This window comes from Athene cunicularia, assembly GCF_003259725.1.
Source record: "Athene cunicularia isolate RWA chromosome 5 unlocalized genomic scaffold, athCun1 chr5_part1, whole genome shotgun sequence".
Taxonomy (NCBI): domain Eukaryota; kingdom Metazoa; phylum Chordata; class Aves; order Strigiformes; family Strigidae; genus Athene; species Athene cunicularia.
In genome coordinates this window covers 4226966-4249053 of record NW_020799101.1, presented here as the reverse complement: position 1 = coordinate 4249053, position 22088 = coordinate 4226966, and the positions used below count along the sequence as shown (strand labels likewise).

Here is a 22088-nt window from a genome sequence, read left to right as displayed (position 1 = left end):
ATGTAAGGAGAGAGACCTCAGAGTTTAAATAGTAACTTTATGCTGATTTGTAAGCAGTGATTTGTCTCAGTGAAACTGCTCTAGTAGGGATTGTGATAGGTAATGTTGCAATTATTTTTTTATTTGAGCAATTTTTTAAAGGAAATCTTGAAACAGTTGCTTTGGCACAAGAGTCTTGATGCCTGAGGAATGTACAAAAACAATAATATGAATAAGCTGGAGATGTTAAATAACTTTTCTTCATCTGGCTGGCATGCATCTCTTAACTGTGGCGATGGAGGTTGCGTGGTATAAAATGTTGCTCAGGAAATGGCAGTGGTTGGCTTGATGCTGCTTAAAAATTGCATGTGTAGTGGAGATAACCTGCATGGTTGCTTGTGAAATAATCATTTCCTTCCCCATCTTCAGTGTGATGACTAATATGTTATCTGGACATTTCTTCTGAAAACTTGCAGTTAGTAACATAAGCACATGGGGGAAAAATATGCATGCTTTTTGATTAACGTGTCTTAAATGCTTTCTGTGTGTGTAAATCTCAGTAGTTCAGTTAATATTTTTGTGGTAAAGATAAGCGGTGACCCTTGATGTCTGTTCTGAAAGAAGAAATTCAGCCTCTATTTTAAATGCTTAAATTACTTTAGCCAGTTTACTGCCACTCTAAGGGGCTTCCTTATTTCAGGACTTGACTTGGCAAATGAACTGTAAAATGTGTTTATTTCTAAGAGCTACGAGAATAATCCCGGTTCAGGAATAGCTAATATTTCTAGCTAACTGAGTGGTTTTGAGGAGGCATATTAAACAGTGTTCTGTTACTGTGTTTCTAAAAACTGCTTTCATCCATGGTTTCTCTGGTTTATTTATATGTTCTGAAACGCTGGGCAAGTTGCATGCAGTTCCACTTCAGTAGGTTTTATGCGCACGTATGCGTGACACGGGGATTTTTTTCTGGTTTACTAGAAAGATTTATCTTTCCCTCCCCTGTGCCATTTCCTTTCTGCAGAGTGAATCTTTGGTGGTTTGTGATGTTGCTGAAGACCTGGTGGAGAAACTGAGAAAATTCCGGTTTCGTAAAGAAACCAACAATGCTGCCATTATAAGTAAGTTAAAAACGTGTCTGAGAGAACTTGCGAGGTCCTGCAGAAAATCCTATCTTCTCTTTTCCTTCTCATGTAATGTTGCTGTAACAGGTAAATGTGAGCCAAGAGGCTGTTACTTGTATGAACTTTGGTGCTTCCAATTCTGCCTGCAATTTTAACAGTAAAGCAACACTGTTTCTGTGATACAAGACTGCATCTGTTCTTAGTAGAGTATTTATACTTAATTATGGTTCGTAGTCTACCAGTGTTTGTCAAATTATAGTGAAAAATGTCAAAGCACAGTCATTTTGAGTTTGTAAATTTTGTAGCCTTTAGGGGAGTTTGACATTTCTGTCTTTGAAATCTGAGCAGAATGTGTCGCAATGAACAGTGCTCAGACTGCACATCTCTTCAGTGGTTTTGTGGAATCATGGGTTAGACGGAAGAAGCAGAATGGAAGCACAAGGAGTATGCTTCTGGGGGAATGTTAAAAAGCTTCATGCACACATTGTATAAATTGATTAAAAAACCCCATTGATCTATGTTTTATTTTGATTTATAGTGAAAATCGACAAGGATAAGCAGTTGGTGGTACTGGATGAGGAGCATGAGGTTTGTTAAATGAATTGTAAATAAGAGTATCTTCAGCCTGCAATGTATTGTTGTCTCTAAGGTACTGCCTTAGTTTCAAATTGTTATCAAACTCTTAATCTAATTTGGGTCATGAGCTTATTTAAATGCATGGTCACTCTGCATGTAAAGCACAGCACTATTAATAGTGGAGCTAGGCAGAAGCAATTGAGTTGACTAATTAATTGCACAAAAAAGTTATTTTAAAGCTGTTATGATACAACTATGTAAAAAGCATCTTTGGCACCTGCTGGCTTTTTGAAGAGATTTCTGCTGTGTTTCCACATAAATCTGCATATTTGACTCTGAGCTGATCTGCTATCAATTAGAAGCTAGGGTTGCTAATCCTTTGCAGACTCTAAATTTGATAGGTGGCTTAATAAGGTCAGCTCAGCGTGTAGTGTTTCTTAATGGTACGTAGGGCAAAATTAAATCCTTCCCAGGGATTTGAGCATTAACCCTAGCTCTTATTCCCTAGCATCTAGGAGTTAATGTAATATTTCAGTAGAATGGGGACTCTTGTTTTTGTTTGCTCAAAGAGGAAGGACTGAATTTTTCAAAAGCACCATTTATGTAGCTGATTTTAACAGAGCCTTTCTGGTGTGTGCTTGCTTATTTCTGTTTAGCACTAGAGTTAGGAAAAGCATGGTAGCTGCCAGCATATCCAACGAGAGCCAAAAATGTTTTCAAAACTCATTATGCCTAAAATAGGGATGATTATTCATGCTAACATTAATTCTGTGTTTAGTCATAGGAATCTATTAGCACACACGTTTTCCTAAACTGCTCTAGTAATCTGAGTGAGATTGTTATCAGTTCAACTGTAGACATACATCTAACTTCAGCAGTGTCACTGTTTCATTATTCTGCTTTAGCCTTCATAGTGCATATACCTTCAAGTGCAATATCATTTGTTCAAATATTGCTTGTGTTTAATGTTACCAGGGTATTTCTCCTGATGAGCTAAAAGATGAGCTGCCTGAGAGACAACCTCGATATCCTTCTTATGCTGCTGGCATTTGGGCTTACTCACTCCTGGAAGCTGTTCAAAATGTTCCAAGTTGGACTTCACCTTTTTAGGCCAATACTTGCCTGTAGTGTGATTTTACTGGTATATTGTTTGTGAGATAATCCAGGGATCAGTTCTCATGATGCACTGAACACTTGTTCCGCTTGTTGAAACAATGACTGACACCTTTAAGCCTTTCCTGAGGTTTTGTTTCTTTTTAGACTGTATAATGTTTGGGGAAGTAAATCAAAGCCACACCGCTGTTAATGTAAAGAAGTGAGTAAAATGTACCATTTTTGTATGTGGCTAATTCTAAATATAGAAAAGTGCCTGTGTAACTTAGGATCTGTTTTGGTACTTTCTCAGCATATGGCCCTTGCTATTTTGCTGCAGTTACTGATTCTGGGAGTGCTGTAGGCATGTGATTTAGAAAACAATCCCTATATTTTAAGAAAAAAAAAAAGAAAAGTCCAAGTAAATTATTCATTAACTGCATGAAATAAGAGGGGTACTTAAATTATAAGTGAAGAAAATACCTGCCTCCATTATCCTCAAAAGCTGGCTGGCACTATTCCACATGCCATTCTGTCTTTCATGACCACAGTGCAGTAGGAGGCTCTAAAGCAGGAGTCCTAGCAAAAACTTGAGTTCAAATTCAGCAAAATACCTGAAACAATGAAGTGCTTAGTCTGCAAAGAAAGAATTTGACTTTCACTAAGTCCAGAAGCATGTTGGTGGGTGTGGGAAGTCTTCTTACAAAGATGGGAGAGGAATATTTGTGCTGAAAGGGTGATTTTTAGCTCTCTGATGTGAAGATAATACAGAGCCAGCCCTCATGCCCAGCTGTGGTAGAGGTTGGTAAAGGCAGGCAGGGTAAGTTCTGAAGGTCAGATATGGATGTGAAACCAGGAGGACAATGAGACTGCTTATTGAATTTAAAGCATCTTCTAGAATGCAACTTATTTGTGTCTGCATCAAGCTCTGATAACTGAGGGTTATATCCTAATAAAATCATTGATTTCTTAGTTTCTTTAACCTCAGAAAAAACATTTATTGTGTATAGTTACAAGTATCAGCATGATGATGGAAGAGTTTCTTACCCATTGTGCTTTATCTTCTCCAGTCCAGTTGGTGAGTGAATATTGTGAATGGAAGCAGTGTGTGCTGTAAATATGGGAATATTCTTTGCTGTGGAAGATAAAATCAGCATTTAATGCTCACATAGTGATTCAGATGCTTAAGGCTGGATTTGCTTGTGCCACTGCTGGCAGCAAGGCACTCCAAAGCTATGGCATCATCTGGAGACCTTCTTTAGTGGAGAGGAATCTCTAGTGTCTTAGCTCCATCCTCACCGTCACCTGACAAGTGTAACCACTTCATTTGCCCAAATCTGCCTAGTTGCTGGAGGTTTTCACTGCCTTTGGGGTTTCACATTTAGAGCGCTTAGGGTGTATGATAGAAGAGGTTTATTCTTTTCCATTTCTGCAGGCTGAACAGAACTGTTAGTTTGTAGCTGCCCAAAAGGTGTCTTTCTAACCGTGCCTGCCCACTGTGTTCTCAGGGGTGTGCTCGGCAACACCCTCCTGTAAAGGAAAGGAGCCTGGAGCACTCTGCATCTATTCATGGCTGTTTAACTTGATATGTTGCCTGTCACCCTCTCCTCAAATCTAAGGGAATCCTCAAAATATGACCAGACAAGGCTCAGGAAAAGGGTGAGGAGAGGGCTGGAAGACACCACCTCTGCTTCTGAGGGTGTTTCTTCACCTCTGTCCATCTTGCTATTGGGATGTTAGTGACTGAGTGGGAAGAAATTTTTCTCCTCCTCAGAAGGACCAGGGAACCCATGTTTACCTGTGAAAGGAACAGGTCTCTAAAAGCGTTGGGATTCCAGAGGAGGGTTGTCCACAAGGGGCTGTATGCAATGGGCAGTAGCAGAGGATGCCTCAAAAACAGTGCTGTGGTGTGAAAGTCTAAATGGCTGTCACAACTATGGGTGAAAAGGAGAGGAAAAGAGGGCTCCATAACCCAGATCTGGGCGGGTGAAGGTGCTGGGTGAACAGACTACATTCAAGGAGAAAGAGACTGTAATCTTAGATAGACCCAAATTTATACAGAGCAGTAGCTTCCTCTGCTTGTGTCACAGCAACCCTCACCATAAACATACCTGTGCAGGGAACTGTGTAATTTAATAGAAGCCATATAACCTGAGACTTGATTTGAACTTGGAGCTGAATTGCTCTTGTGGCTTCCATTTGTCTTCTGACTTGTAATAGGGTAGCTTGCTGCTATTACTGGATTATCCTTGTTATCCTCTAGAAGAAGACAAACTGATTGCATTGGTTTATCCTTCATTACCGAGAACTAGAAAAACTAGGTAGGTAAAGAGTTTATCAACTAGTGAGCATGTTCTTCTGTAGTTACCTGAGAATCTTTGTATGAATGTTAGAAGCATTACTTCTCTTCTGAAGGGTAGATTTTTTTTGTGAGAAGAGCAGTAAGAAACTTCCCAGGAGACCTTGAAATAGCAAAGCAGGCAGACTTGTACTCTGTAGGAAAAGAGAGCTTAGACTATGTTCTTTATGGGTGGCAAGATTTAAAAGTACTCTCATCTAGAAACTTTTAAACAAGCAGCTTGTAAAGAAAAGCCTTTTTGTTTTTTTCCTTGAGTTTTCCTGTTCCAAAAAAAATTTCTGCAAACTCAAGTTAGTCATTAGGCTGATACTGGAGTCAAAAACAATGTTCAGTTAGCTGGGACTCTACACAGAGGTTAACTTCAACGGTGACTGAAGCTGCTCTGTGCCTGGGACAGCAGAGGGGGGAGTTGTTCTGAGCTACCAATTCAGTTGGGGGATTTGGGGGAAGATGAGGAGAAAGAATGACAAATTCAAGCTGACTTGTTTTGTTCTCAGTTTGACTCCAGCTCAAAAGGCATATGCTATAAAGATATGTGTAAGTGTAACTAGCAAACACATGGGAATTTTCCAGAAATAGCAAGAGGGCGAAGGATTGAATGAAGTGTAATCAGCACACTGCTGTAGTGGCGGGAGGTACTGCTGCTTCAGCTCTTGTGATTCAAATTTGTCTGCTGCAATATTTGACGTTAGCTCTGAGCAGAAATACAGGTGCGTGTTGAGACCACCGATTCAACCTGCACAACTGTTACTTCTGGGAATGCTTTTCAAGTGCTAGATATGAAAGTATGAGCAAGGATGATAATGTATATAAAGAAATAGGTCACTTTTCTGAATGGAGAGTTCAGCTTTCAATGTGGATTCTTATTTTTAAAAAAAATTATTATTTTTGAAGTGTTGCAGTCAAAATAACTGAACAAAACCTCTTTTTTTTTCCACACAAATACAGGATGTAAACCTGAACAGCAGATGATGTATGCTGGAAGCAAGAATAAACTTGTACAGACAGCTGAACTCACTAAGGTATAACTGACTAGTTGAAATAACTTTTTCCCCCTTAAATTCAGGTTGCAGAAGCTGTTTTGTGTCTTGTTTGAACCTATTGCAAGAAGGGTGTTATGAAACTTTGTAATTACAGTGAACAGATTCTGTTTTAGGAAGGCTGAAGAGAGGAGTACATAATGAGGATTTCTGGAGTTTTAAGGTACAGGAAGAACAGTGTTCTCTAAAACTAAAATATCCATCATTAGGACGGACATCTTTGGGAAATTAATATATATTACTATATATATTAATATAACATAGCCTTCAGAATAAGTAACATATGTGCCAAGTGCTGAACAAGTAAATATTCCTCTTTGCTGCTTCTAGTACTGAGGCCTGAAGAAATCACTGCTCAGTAGGCCTAGGATAGATTTGGAAAAAAAAAAAAAAAAAAAAAAAGCAAGCCACCCAATTGTCATTTTGAGGATCTTTGAAATTTCTACTTAATTGGCAGCTAGGCTTCTTAAAGTTTTAGATTCAACCAGTAAAACTAAATAGACTCAGTGGTCACTACAGGTTTTTCATACAATGGGAAATGACTTCACCATTCCCCAACAGCACCGTTCCCTTTTGGACTCCGTTATCCTGGCTTGAGTACTCAGACATCCCAGTAAAAATGTGTGTTGGGCCAAGAAGAGAACTGTGAACCTCTACCTTTTCTGCTGTACCTCATAAGAAAGGAGCTCTCTTTTAAATTAGGCATCAGGTTGACAGGAGTAAATAGGAGGGAAGCAGAAGAGAAGATGGTGGAAGCAATCAGTACAGCCCCCAAAAATATTTTTTTACATCTTTTGAAACTGTGTTTTAGAGGCCTGAGAGCTCTAGCACCTCTGATAGAAAAGAATAATTCCTTAAGGAGGAAGGCAGTTTGCAGTGAGTGTGAAGGAAGAGTTGATGAGAAGGTGAAAACCTGGGGCTTAGCTGTTTTGGAGTTACTATCACCTGTCAAGTAGGAGAAATTCAGTCTAAAAGTCTTTTCAATAAAAGCCTAGGAGTAGATACGGAGGTCCATGATCATCTTCCTTCCAAAGCTGGAGAAGATAGGCTGTCTCCAATCTGGGTTGCTTACTTGCTCCTCAGATGTGCTTTATTCTTGCCCCTTGCTGAGCTGTGTTTCAGTTTAGCTCATGCTGTGACTTCCTTCTGGTGTGATTTCTGCATGTGACTCAACTCAGTCCTCTTGTTTTTTTTCAGTGGCTTGCATATTAGCTTGGCTTCTGTTAAGCTGATCTGTTCTTCTAACTGAATTTTAGGATTTTTCCCTTACCTTTAAAAAAATCAGTATTAGTTGATAGTAGTGGATCACTGTCTAAAGACAAGCAGCAGTGTCCAGAGCCCATTCCAGCAGAGATGAGAAATGAGGAAGAAAAGATACAAAACTTGAATTGTTTCCTGAGTTTAAAAAAAATCAAAATGACAAAAGGGGCTAAGGACAGGACTAAACAGGAAGTTCATTCCCAACAGCAGGTTCACTGAGAAGCTTGTTTTGTGAATCTTACAAAATCCCATCTGTTCCTTTGGCCCTGAGCATGCTTTTTGCAGCTGTGTACTTCATACCATTAGAAGGGCAGATAACTGATTTAGTGCTGACATAGCTTTATTTTCAGTGTTGTCAGAATAGTCATCTCCAGTTAAAATATTTTTCTTGTTTCCCTGTCTCGAAGAAACTTTTGAAGGCCTTTGGATCTGTAAAATTTACTTAGTTGAAAAGATGATCCATTTGTGGACGTCTCAAGGAGTCCAGTTAGCAATACAGAATTAACTTAGCCTCTCCTCAAGGATATTAAAAAAAAAAAATCCAAAGCGAAACAGTTACTTGCCCATGTGAAGAGTATATTGGTGACTTTGGTCTTGTTTCCTACTTCAAGGCAATGTTAAAGATTTGTTTAAAACTTCTGCAAAGCTTTGGGTGGTTTTGGGGTGGTGTTTTTAGTTGTTTTTTTTTTTCCCAATTTTCTATTTCGAGGTATCCCAGGCTTGTTTCTTACAAGAAAAACAGTATGCTACTGGATACTGTGGATTTATTTCAGTTCAGAGGAGGAGTAACTGTCTGGGATTGAGCAAAACTCCTGAACTTTGGGCTTAATTCAGCCCAGAGGTTAAATTAATTTTATTCTTCAAATAGACAATCTTCTTGCTGGGATACTGCATATCAGATGGTGCCATTTCAGAGTAACTTTAAAATGTAGTATATGTGCTATTCCCACATATTCTTAAAGGAGAAGAATCAAGTTTAGAAATAGGAATTATGGGATTCTTGTTCACATTAGTAATATTCCTTGCACTTAGTCTTGGGTATTTTCCACTGATACTACTTTAGAATATTAACTGATTCATTCAAAAAAGCACATGAAAACTCTCCGTTGGTTTATTATGGCTCAGGCAGTTTGCATGGAAAGGTATTGATTGCACTGAATGCTTATTCCTTTCAAGTACCATCACCTCAAGAATTTATGCAATGCAATTTTGTTTAGGTATTTGAAATAAGAAATACAGAAGACCTAACTGAAGAGTGGCTGCGTGAGAAACTGGGCTTCTTCCATTAAGAAAACCTCTGTAATAAGTATTTATGTACCATCCTGATAATACTGGAACCAGACATGAATACTTACATCTAAAAAATGCACTGTATTTACATCTGTCTCCTGCAGTATATCTCTTGTGCAGAATTTGTGCAAAGAATAGCAGGTCTGTCTCCTTGAAGTAACAAATCTTTGCAGGTGTTTCCTTATTTGTACCTGTTAAAAGGGAATACTTCTCTGCAGGGACTCCTTTTGCACTCTTGTGACTAATATTTCTGTAACTAAAATAGTTCAGTGCTGGGTTTATAACTATCTACAAACATAATTTGGAAGCTGACGCTAACTTTTTCTGAGCTACAGATGCATCCTTATGACATATATTAGCCATTTATATGCAGAAACTGTGTACTGTCACTTACTTTTCAAACTTTTGGACAATGTCATCTCAATTTTGGAAACTACTCTCTGGAAGCATTTAGTATTAAAAAGACAAAATCCTTGCACAGCAAATCCAACCATTTTCCTTTCCATCGAGTCCATGTGAACTTTTACAAATTCTTGGAACTAATTTTTGTCATTCCAGTAATTCCTCAGTTGACTGAGTCAATCTTACTAAATTTCAGGACAAAGCTTTGACTGTCCAGTTTTCATGCTAATACAGTCTAACAGGAACTAGGTGATAACTTAAGGGCTGAATTACAATTCTGGTTACTCTCATACCAGATGTCTTGCATATATAACTTACTACACTGTTAAGAAGTTTACCTCTTTGCTCATTTTCTGTAATATGAACACCTGTTAATACTGTGTGCCTTTAATTTGTTAGCTTTAAAATGACTTGAGAATTTTACACTGCCACTTATTACAAATTTGGTAAAAACTTTGTTAAAGAGTCCAAGTAACATTTTTTCCTAGTGCCTAGTGTTGCAGTTGACATCTGTAAAAAAACAAAAAACAGACAAAAAAAAAATCAAACCCACAAAGCTAACCTCATTTTCTTTGAAATTCTGGTCATCTGCTCCATTTGTAGGAGTCAGGAGGTTAAAGCTTTTCATGATATTGAGTGATTTATATCTCTTTTGTTATAAAGTTGGCCGCACATAGCTTTTGAGTACTTTAATTACGGTCTTTAACTTTCTTAACTGCTTGTTGGTCAAAAATTACATTCCAGATAAAGCTTTTGCATAAGTGATAATTTGATTTTCATTTACTTACGGTTCATCTCTTTGAAACAGCAAATATTCTAATGTGAAAATAGTATTTAACTTTTATAAATGACCGGTCTTTTTACAGGTCTGTTTTATATTGAATAGAGTAGTTGTCTGCTATGGGATGTGTTCAACCCATGCAGTGGCAAAAGGAGTACTCGTGACAGTATCTCACTATCTTGCTCATGAGTGTTTGTTGTGCTACTGAGTAAGTATCTGCGTAAGAGCAGCTTCCTGTTGATAACATACCTTAAAATACAGCTGCCCTAACAATTCTGTTTGGTGAGAAGGAATGCAGTGTTAAATTTGGAGGCCAGTATTTCATGCTGTGAAACCTTTGCTGAAAGAAGTTTTTTTGTTGTTGTTGTTTGTAAACATATGTTGTGTTAGTGTTAAAACACTAATTCCTCTAAGATCACAAGGAATTCATTTGCAAAGGTCCTCAGTGTTGGTAAATCTCTTCTTAGTTTGATGTTACTGCTCATTTATTTGTATCCAAATCTGACTTGAGAGGAGCTTTTCAAAATACATGGTAGAATGATCCAATTAAATTGATTTTTTTTGTTGTTGTTTTTTTCAGTGCAGGAAAGAAATGCTTGTAATTGAAATTAAATTTCTGTGTTGATGTAGTGAACTGGAAAAACAATTTCATTTCCCTGGACAAAAAAAAATGTTGATTATGAGACTTGCTTGATCATTCTGTACTACAGATCAATAAAAACAATGTCTTTTTTGACAAACATTGTATAAATAAGACTTTGGCTTAAAGAATAGTGTCATTTAAGCATCAGTCTTGAAACAGCAAGGGTCTTGTTCTGTTGGCATGGTGCTAAAGGTGAGGCATGTCAAAGTACAGCGTGGGCGAGAGGGAACCTGCCTCTTGTAACGTTCAGCTTGATTTGCAGTGGGGAAAACTGGATTAATAACCTTTGTCATTGTACTTTGTACACTGGTGGGCTGCCAGCATCCAACGGCTGCTTCCACGGGTCTTGACAACTGCAACAGGGGCCTGTCTCAGGAGGAGAAGGGAGGAGCTGCTGCAGTCAAATGATTGAATTTGGTTCTTCTCTGGGTCGCTCCACCTTCTGCCAAGAAAATATGGCTACTTGCAGCTATATCTTCAGTCTGAGTCCTTTCACTTGGGATGTTCTTGTTGCCTCCACTTAAGCAATTTCTGCCTTGGGTGCTGCCCCTCCAGGCTTGCTGAAAGCAAACAAATCCTGATGAGTGTTAAAGCCCACTTTCTTGTGAAAGGTGATGTTGATGCTGCTCAGCCCACCAGTATTATTCTTCAAACAGCCTTTCTTGGCAGCTGTACCTCCTTCCCCTCTCAGAGCTGTGGAAGTGAGGAAGCAGCTGCAGGTACTTGGAGAACGTGTGTGCAGAGGATGTTTGCTGTTCTAGGCTTGTTTGTGGTTTCCTAGTTTCCAGTGCAGTGTTTTGACACAACACTGCTGCTTACTGTCCTAGGCTCTTGAGATACAGGTAGTGCTAATACTTGATTAAACAAAGACATTAATTATGTCAAAATCTTTCCTGCACAAATACTTGTTTTTGTAACATCCTTTTCCCAGTGTATCTTGAGAACTGTATTTTTCATGCTGCTGCCCCCTTAAGATCAGTGGCAGGCAGGTGTGTCCATGTTCCGAAGGCCAGTATGTTCTGACTGTGCTTTACTAGCGAGTTGCCCATCTGTAATCATGCATTTGTCTTGAATTTTCAGATCTTTAAAGAGGGTTCAAACTAAAGGACCACATAAATTAATGCCACCTATGGGAGCCTTTGTAGCTAAAGGTCTGAGAGTCAGCATTTTCCATTGTGAGCTCCTATTTTTCAGGAGTTAGTAAGTTGGCCATAAAATCCTTGGCCTGGAGTTAAAGGTCTCTCAAAGGGAGACTTCTGCCATGATTAATCTGGTTTGCTTTAAATACTGAATAGATGGCTGGGATACAGCTCTTGTAATCCTGTTAATTGATGGTAAGCTGAATTAAAGCATGAGTTTGCATGTCAGCCCATAAAATGGACTTGTATTGTTTGAATATTTTTAACAAAAAAAAATTAAATGCTGGTATCTGATAGTTTAAGTGTGTTTCTAGTATCATGAATGCTGGTTTGATCTATCAAAGGAGGCAATAATGTGGGTGTTGACACCTTTTCACTTCTCCAAAGGAGCATCTTACGCATTTGTGCCAGGATTCCATTTGTGTATCTTTAACTGTAAAATAGCTAGTCCAGAAACAGTGTTAAACTGGTACCAGGGGTCTGAATCAAACATGCAAAGCAAGGGAGTTCAATTCCTCCCTTTAGTGTGCTCAAAACGGAGATGTCATGCAACTTTTTTTTTTTTTTTTGATACATACATTTAGTAACTGTGAGATGGAGGCAGTGGGACACGAGACGGGGTGCAGTGAAACTCCAGCTTTTGTTAGGTGATCCAGACTTGGTGTGACTTGTGTACTGTGACATGTCGGGGTTGGCACCAGTGCTGCGGGTGGTAAAAGGGGCAAGAGGTTCACGGCCAGTTTTGAGAATTTGGCAATTCCATGAAAATCTCAGTAACCAGTACAACTTCCATATGCTGTTTAGTCTCTGCTAGTTCACATTGCATGTTTACTTTAAACCAAATCTTTTTTGCTAAGCATGGTGCTTGTATTGGTTTAAATAAAATGTTTAATTAAGAGGTTCTGTTGCCCTGTTTTAATTGCAAAGTAGCACATCTAGCATGGGTGTCTGGTGGGGAAAATCTATCAGTACTGGCTATGACTTTTCTCCTTTTCTCAGCTTCCTGGAGTTTTGATTGTGCTCCTTCACTTGTTCTTCTGCCTAAAATAATTCCTCTTTCTATCGGTTGTGAAGGGTGGCAGCAAGGGAGAGGAGAGGACAGCAGCCGATGGAGTGCTGCAGGATAACTGCCCTTCTCTTCCCCTGCTGTGTGTTGCACAACTCAGTATTGATACTTGTGAGCTGCAGGACAGTGTGGGGGCTTGGTTTCATTCTGAAGTCCAGACTTTTGTGTGGCACCTCTCACACAAGGTCAAGGCTCCTGGCCTGTGAAATACAATAGAGAGCACAGGTGCCATCTGAACAATGTCAGAGTAGGTGTCAAGGAGACCCCAAAGCTTAAAGGAGTCAAAAGAACTTAGTTGTACCTATTTCTCACAGTTGTTGCCTCAACTCTTTCCTGTCCAAGAGACCACTAGATTAATTTGATGCAAGCGCTTCTTTCCCTCACTCTTGCTAACTGCTTCTTCCTTTCCAGATTTTTGAAAGGGTTTTTTTTTAACCATATTGTTGAAAAAACTGTGAAAGATAATCTAAGGAATTCAACTTCGGTAGCTGCTGTACATTGCTTCTGCCAGTGCTGAAAAATAGCATTAATGGGCTGTAGGTTACACATGATAGAAGTAACCCCCTTCTCTCTCAGGTGAGATTGCTCTGTGAAGGAGAAAATGTAGAGCTGCTTCCGCATATCGTGCTCTTGATTGGCATCTTGGTCACCTAAGTATGCTGCAACAAAATCTGTTGCCAAGTGCTCTGGATAAAAAAAACCTGAACAGCTAAGCTGCTGTGGGAGAAGAATAGTTCTCAAGAATAGCTGATTAAAGGGAAGGATGGGGGGAAAAAGAGTAAATAGCTCTCAGATCAGAGGAGGAGGTCACCAGTGGAGTCCTGTGGCATTCTCTGTTGTTCACTGAGTACGCTTATCTAGGAAATGATAGTTTACTGGTACTGCTAGATTACTGAGACAGTAAAAACAAAAGCTGACTAAAGGGAATTGCAAGAAGATCTAGGGATGTGAACTGAAGGGCAGCTGCTTTCGTTCAGAAAAGGTCATTGACTTGTAATAGTTATATGAAAAGGGCAGTTGAGCGGTCATTAAAGTGAAAACTAGAGAAGGGAATAGGAAACAAAATGGAAAACTTCTGTGCAGTGGTATAAATTTGCATTGTATGTGTAGCCTGAGTTCACGCGCAGCTGGTGTGTTCTCTTCCAGGCCTGTGAATAGATGGCTCACCCAGGGCCAGAGAGAGTTTGCTGAGGAGATCCCTTGATTTTTCATGGTCTGTGGGGATAACGCAGAGAAGAGGAGAAATGTAGTTGATTCTAGAGGAGCTGAGGAACTGCTGGTGTATGTGCTGGTCAAAGGGTCTTGTGAGCGTGTCTGTGCCTACTGTTCCATGTCCCCCGTGGGTCGTGGAACTGTTTGGAGTACAAGGTGGCTCTGTACCCGCTCCTCACAGGCAAAGGTCCTGTCACGTTGTGTTTGAGTGCATGTGAGGGTGGGGAAGTCAAGCACAAGCAGGTAAGATAGTGATAGGGTGCCACTGAGAGGCAGAACGGCTGGATGTTGAGTAGCCTTGGGAGCTGGGGGCTGGCAGGGAGGCTGTGGGACAGAGACCCGAGGCACTCGGTGGGTACAGGAGTGGTTGGGGTTTATTTTGAAAGGTTGGGGTGATGATTTAAGGTGGGCCTCACCCCCGGAACAGAAATGAGGACAGGTGGCACACCCTCTGCACCCCTTAGTTTGCATGGTTATACGAGCTACAAGTTTTGGTGATGCCCCCCAGGGCCTTCTGCAGTGGCAGGGGAGACCTCACCACCTGTGTGGGGAGATGGTGGGGGTTGGCTGAGGCATCTCTCCTGGCACCTGAGACACACCAGCTGCCCTAGAGACCCAACAAAGCTTTGGCCTGGTCTAGTTGGATTGTTCCTGTGTTACAGTAGAAAACAGATCAAGACTCGTGAATCTCCCAAAATGTGGCTGGCTAGGAAAAAAGCACACTCAGCTTCTCGTGGAAAAGCCTGCACAGAGGGGTTTATAGATCTTAGTGCTGGAGTTCTTGGATTTTTCTTCTACATGTAGGACTCTAGTTCGGTAGCAGTTGTTCTCTGTAAGGTCTTCCCTTAGGGCAAGCAACTGCTTCTCTCTAAGAGCAAAGGAAGAGCTGTGGAGATAGTACCAAGTTTGTGGAGTAGCTGCTGCTTCCCCATCTCCTCCAGAAGGGTATTGAGCCCTGGGATTCAGTCCTGTATGCTGGGCTGGGTACACAGCTTAAACTGTAATTGCTGGGGAAGAGAGAATTTTTCTGGGGTCTGAGAGGAAGCCCTGGTGTTCATACAGAGCAGTCTTGAACTGCCAGATATGCAGGCATATAGGTTCCTGCAGCTTAACGAAGAAAAGGAATTCTCAAAATATATCTCTGGGGTCATCTTGGGGAACTGGCAACCTCCCTCTGGGCTGCTGTGTAAGGTAGTGGGTTGGCTTGATTTGAGCTGTATTCAAGGCATTGGAAGCTTCATTTCCAGCCATGTTCTAACAAACACAATTCTGAAGTACAAGGAGCCCTGGCATTAGCTTTTAATTTCTCCAATTAATACCCATTTGTATCTGCCAGGCTCTATACTGAAACGTTAAGCGTGAGGCTGAGCAGTTACATACCTAAATTTTTCTATTAACGCTCCATTTTATGGAAAAGAGTGAAGGAAAATGGTGAAATACTAACCAGTGAATATTCTCTGGTAGTGATTAGGACACCACTGGCATGTAAAATTGTATTCACATCACTTGGCCATCATTCCCCTCCCAGTTCTTGCGGCTTTCTTCTGTATCTGCTGTTCCTTTTGGTGCTACTAAGATGATGTGATCTTGGGATAACAGGCTGTCAGCTGCAGCGTGTATGTGCAGGATCTTGGGCAGCCTTGCCTTGGTCTAGGCTCTATCTCTCTTTTTTTTTTTTTTTTTTTCCCCAATGCGCCCATAAAGTGAAGGAGATGATTTTAATACATTTGCATGGATGTAGTTAATCAGCGTGGTCCGTTTTGTCACGCCGCAGGGGGATCGTCTCCTCTGGACTGTTCTGTCGTGTTTCATTCCTTCAGGGACTGCAGACGCACTCCGGGTTAACCTTGTTCACCTTTGGTGGTGAGGGAGACATCTCACGCAGAAGGTGATTGAGCTCAGCTGAAACTCCCCTGACAGCTCCAGCAGTTCCTCAGCAGGAGACAGAGGGGAGAAGAGAGCAATTATCAGCCAGAAAGACTCTGAATGCAGAACAGATGTGAACGCTGGGGAAAACAGCACCACTGTCTTTCACGGCAAATTTACTACTGCCATGGGGAAGTCCCATCCCATCAAGGCTGTTTGAAAGGCGCTCTGTGAACCCTTCCTGCTGTTCTGTGCTTCTCTTCCCCCTTCTGCAGTGCTCAGCTCAACGATTAATATAACGCACCCTCGAAATCCCCATGCCAAACAGCATCTGTTGTTGTCACCTCTTTTCTGCAGAAAATGGGAATTCAGTTGAAAGGGAAAAGGGGCACCAGCCATCCTACACTTTCACTGAAGCCTTAGAGGGCAGAAGTAGAGCAGAAAGTTAGGGGTCAGTGCCCTTATTGAACAAGAGAGATTTAGCGTTTCTTCAAAATAATGTCTCATTTTAAATATCTGCCGTTGGAAAATGCTGCTGGATAATTGGAAGGAGAATGCGCCCGCCTCGCTCACAAATGCAGTCTGCCTGGCCATCTGCTCTGACAGCAACAAATCCTGGCTTGATTTGCGAGTGTGATTAATTCAGCTAGGACGACTGGATCAAGGGATCAGCTAGAGACAATATTTATACTCTACCTCCAACTGTGAATGTGCAATTGTTTGGTTCAGAAGTACAAAACAAATTGTATGGCTATATTACTGGAAGGATAGAAAAATAGATGCATCTACTCAACAGCCCTTTTTTCCGTCGATGGCCCCATTCCAAGGTCTGTAAGTACAGTCTAACATAAGCCTGCTTTCCCTATCTGAGGTGAAGCAGAGCTGCTCTTGTTTTACAGAGATCTTCTACACCTTTATTCCCTATGCCGGTGCTGCTATTGCTTACCTTCCTGCTAGTTTAATCCTAAGATCTTGGAGCTACTGCGACCTCCTTCACATGGCCTGGAGAAGCAGATGTGGAGTGTGAGCCAGGCACCCCATCCTGCTCCCCGTGCCCGAGGGATGGGGGAACTGCTACTGAGCTAGAGCCAGCGCAGGGCCGGACTTAACTCAAGAACAACCAAGGGGGTGGATTTCTAGCACTGGTAGAGCCTTGAGCTGATTTGATAATACGGCTATAGCTGGAGAGATCAAAAGCAAGATTTGTAAAGGCATTTAGATGTAGATGAACGCTTCCGAAATCCTACTTAGTGCGATTTAAGCATGTAAATACACATTGGGCCTGAGGATGCCGTACTCAAGGCCACATGGGACGTCCATGGGAGAACAGGGAGACCAAGGTCTCCTGCGTTCCATGCTGACTCTTTATTCTCCTCAAATTTTCACGCATGCTGCAGATCTGCTGGGGTCTGCCAGAGCTGCTGGGGGGAAACATGAGGTTGTGATAGCCGGGCTGTGTCTTCTGGCTGTTGACAAGACACCAAGCCCTGTGTATTTGGGGTTTTTTTTTGACACCAAATGGAAGCCACATTTCTCTTCCCTCCTTCTGGGCAGAAACAATAATGATGTTAAGGCGGGTGGAAGAGTGAACACCTCATTTGTCCCAGGGAGTAGCTGCCCTGACTACCTTGAGGCAACCTTCCCACCGTATCCAGCAGTGACAGGGTTTCTGCTAAAACAATTAGCAGTGAAATAATTAACAAGGGAGACTTTTTAAAAGTGTTGTCATTCAGTACCAGACATAACACCATCTTAAAAAGTTACTGCTATGGTTTCAGCTTCTATTTATTCAGGCTGAGATCGCTGCACTGGTTTATATTTGGATCAGAATTTAAAGTTGTTATTTGAAGAGCTAAGGACTAAGGGTGATGGTTTTGGAGTCATTGCTGCTACAGTGAGGCTAACGCAGAATGTTTTGGAAAATCCCCCTCTTACTTTGTTAATGAGCGGCCAGATCCTGAAATGCATTATAAAACAGTTCTTGAAAAAATAATTATTGGTCCCTTTGCCTGATCACACATGCTGGTATTATGCCATAGGCTTAGAATTGTACGGAGAGCTGTTAACAGGAGCTCTACACTGCAAGAGAAAAACAAACCCTGTTATTAAAAGGGCAGGTTGACTATTCAGTATTTAGCCTGTTAAAGGAAAACTGTTGCCATCTGACAGTAAATGTTGGAGGGATTGAGGCCACGAGTGGATTCCATAATGAGATGTGGTGAGATGCCTGGCAGTGCCTGTGTTTTGAAGTTGAGCTTTAAATGTGGTTCTTGTTTCTCTTGAGACTTACTTTCACGTGCAAAGGAATTTATAACGTTAATTTGTTTATGTGGTCACCTACATAATGGTAGAGTCTAAACAGGGATTCAAATGATGAGTTATTTAGTGCAAAAGGAAAAGATATTTTTGCTGGTTCAGAAAGGAAATTGGTGCACTCCCAAGTCTAGGGACCTTTTTCATCCTGCTGATCTAAGATTGAGCAGTGAACCAATGTCCTCCATCCTGATATCTATTAGCCCATGAATGAGATAAGTGGGTGGGGAGATTGTGTGCTTTTGCTGCTTCTGACGTGTATGTAAAAGGTGTGCAGAAAGGTGACCTCTGCTAGACTGCATTAGAGGTACTTGAAGAGTCTCTTCTAAATTGTAGATAAATATTCAGATTTTCCTCCCCTGAAATCCCAGTGTCGTGGTTTGAGCCCAGAGGGCAACTGAGTCCATGCAGCTGTTCACTCAGTCCTTCCCTCTCAGGGATGGGAAGGAGAAAATAAAGCAAAAGGCTTAGGAATCGAGATAAGGACAGAGAGGGGTGACTCCCCCTTTATGGCCACAGGCAAAATACCGATTTGTTAGGGGAAGTAAGAGAGCATCAATTTAATACAAACACTAACAACACCACTTAACAGAGTAGGACAGTGAGAAGTGTAACTAAATCTTAAAACCACCTTTTTCCCACCCCTCCCTTCTTCCCAGGCTGAGCTTTGCTCCTGATTTCTCTACCTCCTGCCCCTGCGCAGGGGACAAGGAAGAGGGGTGCGGTCAGTCCCTCACTCGTCGTTTCTGATGTGCCTTCCTCAGGGGGAGGCCTCCTCACACTCCTCCCCTGCTCCAGCATGGGGTCCCTCCCGCAGAAGACAATCCTCCACAAACTTCCCATGGGAAGTAGCTATTCCTGAGCTGCTCCAGCGTGGATCCCTCCCACACGTTGAGATCCTCCCAGCACCAAGCTACGACAGCAGGAGCTTCCCTGAGTCCCAACCTCTGGGTGCAGCTCCCTGCTCCGGCATGGAGTCCTCCACGGGCTGCACATGGGCATCTGCTCCATCAGGGATCTCCATGGGCGCAGGGCACAGCCTGTCTTCTCACCACAACCCCCACCCCTCTTTTTTCCACTAACCTCGCTGTTCACAGAGGTGTTTCCCTCACAACTCCCCTCACAACTCCCACTCCCCCTCCCAGATTCCCCTTCTTAAATACATCATCACAGGCTCAGCCACCGTCGCTAACTGGCCTGGCCTTGTCCAGAGGCATGTCCGACTTGGAGGCAGGGGAGCTTCGAGAAGCTTCTCACAGGGGCCACACTCCTCCCCTGCTACCAAAACCCCATCACACAAACCCAGCACACCCAGTCAGCAAAGTCTTTACTGAAGTCAGCAGGAATTTTATTACTGAGTTCAATAGTATTAGATTCTTCCCTGATATCTGTAACTGAAATTAGTATTTTTCCAGGGATATTACATCTGGAAGAATGTGGTTGACCTGTGCATTTCTACCATGATAATTCAGAGCAATTGCTCTGTAATCTTCCCTCACGGCGCTCTGCCAAAGCACTGTTGTCGTGACCTGCCAGAGTCTTTCTTCAGATAAATCTTCCTTATGAGCAGACTGTAACATGCTGAATTATGACTGATTATACGACCGTTTTCTGATAAGGACAAATACTTGAGAAGGATTTAAGATGAAGTGAACAGACACTGACTTTTTCCCTTGGGATTCCAATCAGGATTAAACTCAATGAGTCCAGGCTAAAGGGAAAGTGCATTAAGAGCTGTAGGCCATCTCCAGATCACCACTGCATTACCCTGTTTACAGAGTTTAATTGGGGAAAATTCTCAGAAGATTGTCAGTTGTTTGATTTGAGATCCCAAATAAATGTATGAAATGAGAATTGATTCTACCATTTTCTGGAGAATTTGCTGTTAATTTCCTTTTGTGTTCTCTTAAATATACAATCTATAATACAAGAAATCCTTCAGTGCACAACTCTCTGTTGTGCAAGATTACAGCTGCCTTCCACTTCTCCTGACAAGATAATTGCAGTTGAATAAATAGTATGCAAGCATCAGAGGGAATAAAACATTTCATTCCTTGAGGCAGAACCAGTATTAATTTCAAATGCAAGTACGTGACTGGTATACCTTTATTTTATGAACAGTGGCTTGGCATCATCCTGTGTAGAGTCCTTAGTGCGTATTTATGTGTCTTGAGGTACAAATTCCTGTGTTCTAGGCGAGCCTGATGGCTTGTAGTGGGTCTTACAGGGAGCCAGATCTCCTTCATTAATTATATTAACAGACTTAGTGCCAAAGCATCTGTAGTTCTGTAGGGCTTTGCTTCACCAGGGAGGCATAAGAGGTTAAAGCAGTGATGGTCACTATATCTGGGTGCCTTTTTAAGTAAATACCTACCTCAAATGGATCAAACTGCCGTTTCCATAATGTGGTGGAAAACCAGCATTCACCAGTCCCGAGGTATAACAACATCTCTGCACACACCCTTTGTTTCTTCACCTTCCACAGCTTTCCTGATGCACATCACCCTCCTGAATGGCTTTAGGAAAAGCCTGAAATGGGGAGTTTGAATACTGTCCAGCAAAGTCCAGTGAAATAACCTTGGGAATAAGTGTATCTGCACCTCTCGAGGCTACTCGAAGTAAGGAATAAAGTATGTTCATAAATAAGGCCTAATGAAGCATCAAGTTTGTGGGTGAGTGATTTTATACTGAAAGATCAACTTTATCTTCACAACTGACTTCCTAAAGACCACACATTTGCTACAGTTTTCCCTCTTATTTTGGTGATGGAAATAAATTTTCTGCTCATCTCTCGTTGTGACAATTAATTGTGTGTAAAGCTTTCTGGCAGGTAAAGCTTCCAGCGCCAGGCCCCGAGGGAATGGCCTCAAGCTGCCCAGGGCAGGGTCAGGCTGGCTCTGAGGAAGGATTTCTGTGCAGAAGGGGCTGTTGGGCGTTGGAATGGGCTGCCCAGGGCAGGGGGGAGTCCCCGGGATCCCTGGAGGGGTTGAAGAGTCGGGCTGAGCCAGCGCTGAGGGATCTGGGGGAGTTGGGAACGGTCAGGGTGAGGTTCATGGTTGGGCTGGAGGAGCTGCGAGGGCTTTTCCAACCGAGGTGATTCTGTGTACCACTAGAAAACATTGTTTACTATTTGGCAGCTGTTAGTTTTATAGAAATCGTTACATACACTGCTCGTCTGGAGGAAATGATTGCAGAATTCCTACCCACACTTTCCTTTATTACAAGGTATCTTTGCCTAAAATGAAAACGACTTTTATATGACCCCGCAGAAGGAAAATATGTGATGTTCTCCTCTTGATGTGTTTTTATGCTGTTTCCTTTGAACCGGCTGCACGCGGTATCGATTTGGGATTGTACCAAGCAGTTACCCTTCCTCGGGGCGCACCCCGCGCACCCTTTTCCAGTAGTTCCTCCTAAGGGAAATTTGCCATTTCCCTTTTCTCCTGCCATAGCTCACATGTACCAGGTCATCCCCTCCAGCCCGGCACTACATTTATTGTGATTGCGCACCCACCTCCCACATTTTAACCTGAAAAACATCTTATTGTCTAACTTGAATTAATGCCATGAAGAAATGTCTTGCTTAGAGAGAGTGAAAAAAATGATAAACCACTGGAGTGTCAGTGTAGTCATCCTATGCAATGTTAGTCATACTACATGAAAAAGGCGGGCAGAGTGGGGGGTGTATGTGCACACACAGACAATTTAATTCCATTTTCATTGATTTTTTGCTGTTTCCTTGCCCTTTGGTTGCCGTGGGGTCGCAGATGGGTATGTGCCTTATTTCTAGGCCCGGGAGAGCCCCGTTCCATCCGCGGCGTGTCTCGCTGTAGGTATCAACGCGTGATGGGGGGGAAAAAAAACCCGATTAAAAAAATAAAAAACCCAAACCCAAGCCCCAACCCCACCCCGCGAGAAAATGGCGCCCCCGCCCTGGCGGCGCTGCCGG

The 22088-nt window shown here is 41.9% G+C and overlaps 1 protein-coding gene across 7 annotated transcripts in view; it reads left to right on the top strand.

The window, feature by feature from the left end:
* The first annotated feature begins 907 nt into the window (after positions 1-907).
* The window catches only part of GMFB (glia maturation factor beta), a 28694-nt gene continuing 7513 nt past the window's right edge, over positions 908-22088 (top strand). For 5 of the 7 annotated variants that reach the window (XM_026849066.1, XM_026849065.1, XM_026849064.1 and 2 more), the window contains exons 1-5: positions 908-1097; positions 1639-1688; positions 2652-2701; positions 3764-3846; positions 6076-6149. In XM_026849066.1, coding sequence (XP_026704867.1) covers positions 923-1097; positions 1639-1688; positions 2652-2701; positions 3764-3846; positions 6076-6149 — 432 coding nt within the window. In that variant the 5' untranslated portion in view covers positions 908-922. Of the gene's footprint in view, positions 1098-1638; positions 1689-2651; positions 2702-3763; positions 3847-6075; positions 6150-8644; positions 12581-22088 lie in introns of those variants that run through there. The other 2 variants (XM_026849069.1, XM_026849068.1) reach the window with 2 other exon arrangements.